At 45.4% G+C, this 10,937-nt stretch overlaps 1 protein-coding gene across 2 annotated transcripts in view; it reads right to left on the bottom strand.

The window, feature by feature from the left end:
- Window positions 1-743: 743 nt before the first annotated feature.
- NPEPPS (aminopeptidase puromycin sensitive) overlaps window positions 744-10,937 on the bottom strand; it is a 186,920-nt gene continuing 176,726 nt past the window's right edge. For both annotated transcript variants that reach the window (XM_033918253.1, XM_033918254.1), the window contains exon 23: window positions 744-1,125. In XM_033918253.1, the coding sequence (XP_033774144.1) occupies window positions 991-1,125 (135 nt within the window). In that variant the 3' untranslated portion in view covers window positions 744-990. The remainder of the gene's footprint in view (window positions 1,126-10,937) is intronic.

Below are 10,937 nucleotides of genomic sequence, written 5' to 3'. Positions count from 1 at the left end.
AGCAGACCCCACAGGCTAGAAGCAGACAGAAAAATAGCTGAGGCACCTCTTAAGAACTGGGGAGATGGGGGGAGCGAGGGACTCAGCCACCCAAGTGTAGCACCCCTGAGGCTAAAGACCCCCCCCCCACCCCCTGTGAGCCCCTTCCTCTGTCCATCTAAATAAATTTAGTACTGAGCAAGAGCCAGAAATATATATATATATATATATATATATATATATATTTTTTTTTTTTTTTTTAATGGCACTGCACAGACTTACCCCTCCACCTGCTGGAGACTGAGAAGAGAGTAACTTTGGCAGGACTCCACAACCCACTTACACTTATCACTGAAGTCATCTGTTCTCAGTCTTCACCTGCAGGTAGAGGTGTGTAAACCCATTTGTCTGTGCTGGTCTGGAGGGACGCTACAGAACTTGTATTCCAAGATATTGGCAGGTTAAATTTATTAAAATCAAAGCTACCTACACCTCTCATAGAAATAAAAGCATAATCTATTATGCCTGATGCCATTACAGATTGCAGGTAAATCCCCACCTCATTGTTCCCTCCAAAAGTTCTCTCCAGTGATTGTTCATAAACTTATTACCAGCTACCTGCCATCCAGAGTGAACTTTCCAACAAGTTTCTCCATGGGTTTGCTTTTAAGCATTTCAGCTCGCAGCTCCTGTGAGCCACTGAATCATTCCACTGGTCTCACTTTCCCCTCATTATATTATGCACAGCCCAGGAACATCATGAGTAACCGTCACAGTTTCTTTATTCTACATTCATTACTATCCTATTTACAGATTGAGGCTTTTTGTTTTCGCCAAATTGATGACAAATTTTAGAAATCAATTAATTCTGAACTCTTAGCAGAAACCAGTTAACTGCATCCACTGTCCTTCCTTCCACTGGCAAGAGAAGACTCCAATTCTTGGGCTAGGACAAACTACTGGGCAGTTGCTCCTTCCTGGCAATGAGACTGCAGCAGCTGCGAACACAGCTCACTTGCGATTCAGCAGATACTCATGCATGGCTTCAGCATCCCGTTTCAGCCAGGCTTCATTCAGAAGGATATTCTCACAACACTGCTGCACTGTACGCTCTGCTGAGGGAGCTGGGTGACTGTCAAAGAAAGCCTGCAAGAAGAGAAGCAAAGAGGCATCAGTTAACACAGTAAATAAGGACAGATAAAGACAAGCACAGTCCATCTACCTTGCCCAGAAAGGTGGGGCAGAATGTAATCAGTTTCACACAAGAAAACGATAACTCAAACAATTCAAAGTAAGAAATGCTTTATTTCAGACACTCTTCCTGGGTGCATTGTTTCATAAACGAAAAGAACTTCAGATTAGAGAGCTGCACGGGAACGGGGACGACGGGAATCCCACGGGACCCGCGGGCATCCCGCGAGTTCCCCCTTCGGGTCACAGGGATCCCATGGAGACGCCCCCTAGGGTTGCGGGAATCCCGTGGGGACGCCACCTAGGGTGGCGGGGATCCCGTGGGGACGCCTCCGAGGGTCGCGGGGTTCCTGCGGGGCTGGATGTACTAAGTTGCGCGGCTTTTCTCCCTACCTGCTCTGCTTGCAGCACAGAGCCGAACGGAAGTCTTCCCGACGTCAGCACTGATGTCGGAGGGGAGGGAGGGCTTAAACAAAGCCCTCCTTCCCTCCGACGTCAGCGCTGACGTCGGGAAGACTTCCGTTCGGCTCTGTGCTGCAGGCAGGGCAGGTAAGGAGAAGGAGAGTAGAGTAGCCTCGCGGCTCGAGTGCGGTCCGCCCCGGTGCAGCACAGCCGGCCAGGTCCCCTTACTTTTGTGGCGCTTCCCCGACCGACCGACCGACAACAATCCCGGTCCAACAAACCTTCCTGTCCTTAACCGCGAATCTAAATTACCTTCTTACAGCAGCTGTAAAAAGGAAATTTAGATTCGCGGTTAAGGGCAGGGAGGTTTGTCAGACCGGGGCTGTTGTCGGTCGGTCGGTTGGGGAAGCGCCACAAAAGTAAGGGCAGACAAGACCCCGGCTGTGCTGCACCCGGGGCGGGAGAGAAGGAGGGGGGAGAAGGACGCTGAAAGCACTGGGGAAGACAAAGGGGTGGAGAAGGACGCTGAAAGGCCATGGGGAAGATGGGGGGGGGAAGGACACTGAAAGCACTTGTGGAAGACAGAAGGGGGAGAAGGACGCTGAAAGCACATGGGGAAGACAAAGGGGTGGAGAAGGACGCTGAAAGCACATGGGGAAGACAAAGGGGTGGAGAAGGACGCTGAAAGGACATGGGGAAGACGGGGGGGGTGGAGAAGGACGCTGAAAGGCCATGGGGAAGACAGAGGGGGGGGAGAAGGACACTGAAAGGACATGGGGAAGACAGAGGGGTGAGAAGGACACTGAAAGCACATGTGGAAGACAGAGGGGGGAGAAGGATTCTGACAGGACATGGGGGAGAAGGACGCTGAAAGGAAATGGGGAAGAGAGAGTGGGGAGAAGACGCTGGCAGGGAAGAAGACAGAGATGCCAGACTATGGGGGGAGCGGAGGGAAGAAGATGGGTGCCAGACCAATTTGGAAAGGGGGAGAAAGGGAGAGGCACAGTAACAGAGCAAATGGAAGACCCAGAAAGAAGAGAGACAGTGGATGGAAGAAACTGAATGAGAACATGAGGAAAGCAGAAACCAGGCAACAAAGGTAGGAAAAGAATTCTATTTCTTTTTTTTTTTTTTGCTTCAGGATAAAGTAGTATATTAGTTGTGTTGATAAAAATTTATAAACAAAAGAGGCTCTGGTAGAAACCCGTTTACAAAGTATGTATTCTTCCCAATTAATATTTCCAAGTTAATAAAGTCTTTTTGCTTATTTGCAAATGGGTTTCTACCAGAGCCTTTAATTCAGTAGCATAATTAAATTAAATAACTATTTCTGAAGTTTATAGGGACGGGCAGGGATGGAGGGGATTCCTCATGGGGACGGGCAGGGACAGAGGGGATTCCTCACGGGGACGGGCGGGGACAGAGGGGATTCCTCGCGGGGACGGGTGGGGACGGAGGGATTCCTCACGGGGACGGGTGGGACTTTGGCGGGGACAGGTGGGATTTCTGTCCCTGCGCAACTCTCTACTTCAGATACTCAGCCTTACAACAGGTTTAGTTCACACAACTGTTTAATGTCCAAAAATAAGTCCCAGTCTGGGCTGTCTTGTTCACAAAATGGCTTGGTAAGTTACCATGAGTCCTCCCCCCACCGAGAAACAATATTAGCTTAGTTACAGGAAGGCTGAGTTAGCTGTTGGAATAATAGTTCATATCTCCCAATTTGGGCTTACTTCAGCTCTCAGTCCTGGAGGAAGGAGAAAAGGAGTCAGATAAACCTCCTTCCAAGTCCTGCCCAGCCTGCTTCTCCAGGGTTTTCCCTTCCTCTCTTTTGCTCTGCCCTTTTTATTCCTGTTTATTTGCTTTTCCTCCAGGTGTCCTTGCAGGGAAGAGTCCACGAGAGGGCAAGGTAGAGATTGCTGAGGGATTCTCTGACTCTGCAGGGAAGTATCTACAAGGGTGTTCACTAGAGGGAGATGTTTATACACTCCATCACACAGAGATACTAGCTTGCAACAGAAGAGATGTACTGACAAGGGGATTAGATAGAATATTAATTTTGGGAATGGCTGTTTTTAATACTTTCTTCTACACAAAAAGGGTGAGAAATATCTTCTTCCAGGATTCATGTAAAAGGTCTTTGGTCAAGATGTTTTTAAATGGTCTTGTGTCCTAAAGGTAGGATATTCCTCCTTTTTATGTCTGATGGTATGTGTGCGCTGTTCATGTACATACTGTAGTTAGGGTTTTATTATACTTTATTTTTGTTAAGCACTCTACACTATAGCTTCTGATTGTTTTACTTACTACTCTTTGTTGAGTCAGTAGATTGGAAAATAAGAATGGAAATTGTTAAGATCTAGATTTAATAAAGTGTGGGTAAATTTGTGCTAATTTTCAGCACTGAAATCCTGTAGGGGAAGTGCCATAATCCAACGCTCTAAATTTTATGGAAGGTGGTAATGGTTTCAAAGGGTAGACATAAGAACATAAGAATTGTCGCTTTTGGGTCAGACCAATGGTCCATTGTGCCCAGCAGTCTGCTCACACGGCGGTTCCTATGTCAAAGACCAGTGCTCTAAATGAGCCCAGCCTCACCTGCATACTTTCCAACTGAGCAAGAACTTGTCCAAGTTTGTCTTGAATCCCTGGAGGGTGTTTACCCCTACAACAGACTCTGTAAAAGCGTTCCAGTTTTCTACCACTCTGGGTGAAGAAGAACTTTCTTACATTCGTACAGATCTATCCCCTTTCAACTTTAGAAAGTGCCCTCTTGTTCTCCCTTCCTTGGAGAGGGTGAACAACCTGTCTTTATCTACTAAGTCTATCCCCTTCAGTATCTTGAATGTTTCGATCATGTTCCCTCTCAATCTCCTCTTTTTAAGGGAGAAGAGGTCCAGTTTCTCTAATCTCTCGCTGTATGGCAACTCCTCCAGCCCCTTAACCATTTTAGTCACTCTTCTCTGGACTCTTTCGAATAGTGTCCTTCTTTATGTACGGCGACCAGTGCTGGATGCAGTACTCCAGGTGAGGGCACACCATGCCCCGGTACAGCGGCATGATAACCTTGTCCAATCTGTTCGTTATCCCCTTCTTTATCATTCCTAGCATTCTGTTTGCCTTTTTTGCCGCCGCCGCACATTGCATGGACAGCTTCATTGACTTGTCGATCAGAACTCCCAAGTCTCTTTCCTTGGAGGTGTCTCCAAGTACCACCCCGGACATCCTGTATTTGTGCATGAGATTTTTGTTGCCAACATGCATCACTTTACAATACACTTATCCACGTTGAACCTCACCTGCCATGTCAATGCTCATTTCTTGAGCCTGATTATGTCACGTGGCAGATCTTCGCAATCCCCCTGTGTCTTCACTACTCTGAATAACTTCATATTATCCGCAAATTTAATCACCTCACTCATCGTACCAATGTCCAGATCGTTTATAAAGATGTTGAAGAGCACGGGACAAGCCCTGCGGCACCCCACTGGTGACGCTTTTCCAGTCCGAGTACTGTCCATTTACCTATACTCTCTGTTTACTATGCTCCAGACAGTTTTTAATCCACGTGAGTATTTCACCCTTGATTCCATGGCTCGCAATTTTTCAAAGTAGACGTTCATGTGGAACCCTGTCGAACATCTTCTGAAAATCCAGATATACAATGTCGACCAGGTCGCCCTTGTCTATCTGCCTGTTTACTCCTTCAAAGAAGTGCTGAAAGTTTGTCAAACAAGATCTGCCTTTGCTGAAACCGTGCTGGCTGGTCCTCATCAGCCCGTGTCCATCAAGGTGATCAATGATGCGGTCCTTTATCAGCGCCTCTATCATCTTTTCCGGTACCGAGGTCAGACTCACCAGTCTGTAGTTTCCCGGGTCCCCCCTCGAACCTTTTTTGAAGATCGGTGTAACATTCACCACCTTCCAGTCCTCCGGAATCTTTACCAATTTGATTTTTAAAATATACTTTTGAGCTCCAAAAAGGGCCACTATGTCTGTCAAGCCTGCCAAGGATGGAGGGCTTCTCAAATCGAAATGAATAAAGTTAGAGTAGTATTGGGTTTAAGTTTATTTATATTTAGTAATCCACTAAAAGACTTAAATATTACTTAACTGTAATATAAAAAAAATACACAATACCAATACCCCCCCCCCCCCCATTTTAGACAAGGTGTACAAAACCCAAATTTCTCCAATAACTAACAAACAAAAATCTGTTTGCAAAAATTAGCTTTGAAATTAAAAATGGACCAGCTGACTTCTGTCATGGTCTCATTTAGCATCATACTTTTTGTAATTTTTTTAGTGTTATACAATCTTATACATCAGCCCCTCTGAAATTTTATACAAATTTTTTATGAGAAAAAAGACCTCAACCATGTTGTAAAACCTTAATAGTCATTTTCAAAAAGAGGTTATATCTTAATCATATCTTTATGAGTACTCTGCAAAAAGTACATTTGTCAGTCAAAGTTTGTATGTTATCTTATGCTGATAATATTTTGAAATTACAGTAATTCTGTTAAGGGAGTGTGTGGCACAGGGGTTAAAGCTACAGTTTCAGCACCCTAAGGTTGTGGGTTCAAACTCATGCTGCTCCTTATGACCCTGGGCAAGTCACTAAATCCCCCCATTGCCCCAGGTACATTAGATAGATTGTGAGCCCACCGGGACAGACAGGGAAAAATGTTTGAGTACCTGAATAAATTCATGTAAACCTTTCTGAGCTCTGGGGAGAACGCTATAGAAAATTTAATAAATTTCAAACAAGGAGGACATTTCAACATTTCAGCTAATATCATCAATTGCATGACTAGAATTGGAGATTGGGCTTCTACTACTATGTTGAAATTGAATGCAAGTAAGACAAAGGTTCTACCATATTTTCACTCATATACTGCACACCCGTGTAAAACACGCACACGGATATAGCGCGCGGGGAACAGAAATTTATGTAAAAAATTTTTTACTATAGCGCGCACACGAGTATACCGCGCATGCCGCCCCGACTCTCCTGAAGGTCTGCCTGTCCCCCCTTGAAGTCCTGTCCCCACCCTGAAAGCCTGATCCCCCCCCCCCCGACGTCCGATTCATCACCCCGAAGGACCACTCTCACCCCACCCCGAAGGACCGCTCGCACCCCCACAGCCTCCCCCCCCCGCATGGAGAAGCTGCCTACCGTTGTTTCCGGATGCCAGTGAGCCCAGCTGCTTCCTCTGCTGGCGATCCCGCCCCTTCTCTGAGCCCTGCGCTGCGCTGCTTCCTCTTCCAGCGGTCCCGCCCTTTTCTCTGACGTCAGAGAAAGGGCGGGACCGCCGGAAAAGGAAGCAGCGCAGCGCAGGGCTCAGAGAAGGGGTGGGACCGCCGACAGAGGAAGCAGCTGGGCTCACTGGCATCCGGAAACAACGGTAGGCAGCTTCTCCATGCGGGAGGGGGGGAGGCTGTGGAGGTGCGAGCGGTCCTTCGGGTGGGGGTGCGAGCGGTCCTTCGGGTGGGGGTGCGAGCAGTCCTTCGGGGTGATGAATCGGACGTCGGGGGGGGGGAGGGAGAAACTATGTAAAAAAAAAATTTGTACAACATGCTCACGCATATAACGTGCATGGTTATACTCGGTTTGTAAAACAGTGTATAACATGAGCGTTATATGCGTGAAAATACGGTAATTCACTATTTTCTGCTCCTTCATTTCTTACTCTACAATCAGGTACTACCCTGCAAGTAGATAAAACATCTAAAGTTTTGGATATTCTTTTAGACTTTCTCTTACATTTGAAGGTCAAATTTCTAATTTATAAAGGAAGATTTTATATATTACTAGTCTTATAGCCAGTTACATTAATGGGTGCTAGAATATGTGTGTGTGTGTGTGTCTGTCTTTATTTATTTTTCTCTCTCCTTAACCACTTTCTGTGTTTTTTTTTTTTGGGGGGGGGGTTTCCTTGGCTGTCCACAACCACCCCTTGCCTGCTCCCCATCCATTATCCCTTCCTTTTACCTCCCCTGTGTCCTCCACCACTCCATCACTGCTCACCTTATCCAGCAGCAGCCCCTTTGTTTTACATCCCCCCCCTGTCCATCATCAACTTACATTAACGGGTGCTAGAATAGATTAGTCTTATCCAGTATGGCTATTCTTCTTATGTCTTACCCCCTCTATTCAGGCTCCCATTTCCCCTTTTACCTTCCCTATTTCCACCAACTTAAAAATCTGTCCCCTTTCTCTGTCCTTCACCTCCATAGAATTCCCTCTTCATTCCCCCTTCACTTATTCTTCCAGCTCCTGTCTTCAGCCCCTTTCTCTCACATGCCCCCTTTTGTAGCCCCCCCTTCTCCCATCTCCTCCTTTTTTCATCCCCAGCTCCCTTTTCTCACACATTTCTTTATAGCCCCCAAACCCAACCCCCTTCTCATACCTACTCTTCCAGCCCTCAGTTCTCCTCGAACGGTTGGGAGTGATCTATCCCTCCCCCCTTTTCCGGGCATCCGATCTTGCTCCAGGGGAGTTTACTTGGGATGGTGGGGTCACAGCCGCAGGCATCGGGAGTAGTTTTTGTTGTTGCTTGGGGGGAAGGAGGGGGGGGTTTGGGAAATCGGGGGTGGCGCTGGTCTGTTACATGTGGGTGTCGTCCGGCTCCCCTGGAGCAGGTTACTGTTCCATCCGAAGGTGAACGCCAGTCCCAACTCTGAGCGATCCTCCCAAACTGATTCCCCGCTTGACCTCCCTTACCCGGGTTGTGTTAGCCAGCGCTAATGTGCGTGAGCGGTTCTAGCACCGGCTTCTCCACCCGGACCCTGAGCACGCGCCGCGCTCCGCCCCTTAGCTACCCGGAAGTACCAGGCTTCACTGGCCTGCTCCTAGTAGGCCAAGAGAGAGGGGGGGAGTGGCTGCCATGGTGATCTGGCCGACTCCCTGATGACAGGAGCCACGGCGGCACCTTTAAAGTGAAAAAATAACTGTGGCAAGGGAGCCGGCCAACTGGCAGTTCAAGTTGGAGCTTTGGTCTGGCCTGCTCCCTGCCCGCCTTGCCATATTGTATTTTTTTATTTGAAAGACGCGGCGGTGGCTCCTCTCATGATCCCCACCTGCGTCGGAAGTCTGACCCAGGCGAGGATCGTGAGAGGAGCCACCGCCGCATCTTTCAAGTAAAAAATACAATACGGCAGGGAGCAGGCCAGACTGAAAAACAGCAAGGAGCAGCATAGTAAGGCAAGGAGCAGGGCAGAGGGAAGAACAGCACGGCTGACAGCCGCCGCGTCCGACATCAGCCTTGGGGAGGAGAGAGGACTTCAGGCAAGGAGCAGGGCAGAGCAAAAAACAGCACGGGCCGACAGCCGCACGGAAAACGGACGCACGCTTAGGAACTGCGCATGCGCGGCTTACCGTTTTATTATATTAGATGAGGAAAATTAGGCTAGTGAAGTTGTGATTTTTTTGAACATCATTTTGCACTGTTGGTTCAGATGTTAGTGTTACCTCAACTTGATTACTGTAATTCTTTATATTTGAACTTATCACAACTGATCAAAATATTGCAGTTGCTCCAGAATAGAGAATGACACAGGGATACATTTTTCCCCATCCCCATGGAAACTCAATTGCCCATCCCGGCAAGTTATTTTCCTGTCCCTGCCTCATTCCTGCAAGCTCTTTCCTCATCTGCACAAGCCTCAAACACTTTAAAATTTTAAGTGTTTGAATCTTGTGCGGTTAAGGCAGAGCTTATAGGAATGGGGTAGGGACAAGGACAGCAACAAAACTTGCAGGGACGGGGAAAAATTTGTCCCCGTGTCATTCTTTACTCCAGAATACTGCAGTTAAATTAATTTTTGGTCTAAAAAGATATGAAAGTATTTGCATTAGCATATAAGAATCTTCATTGGTTATCAGTTGAAAGGCAAATTAAGTTTAAATCAGCTTGCATAGTTCATTGTATATTACAGATTGACTTCAGATAATCTTACTTTGGTTTTTTTGTTTTTTGCATTTGCATTCTTCTTCCGCCAGATTATATGGTACTTTATTACTACATTTTCCACAGATTAGAGGAGTATGGTATAACTGACAGCTCAACTTCTCTTTTGCTTATGCTGTCATTACAATTTGGAATAATCTACCTGTTTACATTAGGTAGATTATTACCTTACATTACTTTAGGACTGATATCAATTACTTAAGGTTTTGTAAAAATTTGAAAACTTTTTTATATGACTTGTAATATTCATGTTATGATGATATTTTAATTATTGATTGCTTTTGTATTTTTCTGTAAATTTTATGAATGTAAATTGCCTTGAACATTTTTGGTATAGTGTGATTAATAAATTGTGAATTAGATTAGATTAGAGCATTGGTCTATTAAAACTCCCTCCTTGTATGATGTTATAACAATGCCAAAGAAAGCAGACAGAAGCACTTTTTTTATCTGATGGGGTCACCTTTTCTCTTCGGTAATTATGCTTCATCGGGGGTTCAGTACTCGATATATATCTTTAAAAATCCCCCAAACAACTTACTTGGCTCTCCAATATATTTAACACTGTTTCAAACTCATTCTCTGCTCTCATTGGCATTGTTACAACAGCATACAAGAATTTAGAAGAGGATTTTAGGTTTTTTGAAGCAATATGTGACAAAAAAGGAGGAAGTTTTTTGCATACCAATGATTGAGATATGACCTGTTTATGGAAATGACAAGGTATTCCAACAAAGCCTCTGAGGTATTTTCTCCCATTAAAATTTTTGTATAAAAATTCACAAATGTAAAGGTTAATGGTTAAAAGTTCAACTTTTTATACTGAGGTTGAATTCTGTTGGAATTTTACACTGTTTTGCTTGTTTGTTGCTGGCATACTTAAAGACAAGGCCAACATGAGCAATGTAACAAAAGCAGAGCAAATGAGATGGGAGAAAGATATATGTACCCAATGTAGACAGAATGCTAAAACATGGTTATGTTTGGCTTTTAGATTGATTTGATATTGTTTTTCAGTTTTTATAATTAATATTTTTATACTACAGTTTATTATTAAATTCACTGGATTGGTGGCCTCTTCACTTTTTTGCTTAGGTTTTTATCAGAATGTCCTTGGCATTGGAAGAAATTTGTGGTGGCATTAAGAAAATGACACCAAATCAGCGTACATGAGTGTAACTTGCCCCGAGTTAAACTTTCATTTTTTTGCATAGTGAGCTTAAGAACATAAGAATAGCCTTACTGGGTCAGACCAATTGTCCATCAAGCCCAGTAGCCCATTCTCACGGTGGCCAATCCAGTCATTAGTACCTGGCCAAAATCCAAGGTGCAGCAATATTCCATGCTACCAATACAAAGCAAGCAGTGGCTTCCTCCTTGTCTTTCTCAATA

Source organism: Geotrypetes seraphini, chromosome 13 (genome assembly GCF_902459505.1).
Source record: "Geotrypetes seraphini chromosome 13, aGeoSer1.1, whole genome shotgun sequence".
NCBI classification, from domain to species: domain Eukaryota; kingdom Metazoa; phylum Chordata; class Amphibia; order Gymnophiona; family Dermophiidae; genus Geotrypetes; species Geotrypetes seraphini.
Note: the sequence above shows the minus strand (reverse complement) of the source record. Positions and strands in the feature narration are given on the sequence as shown.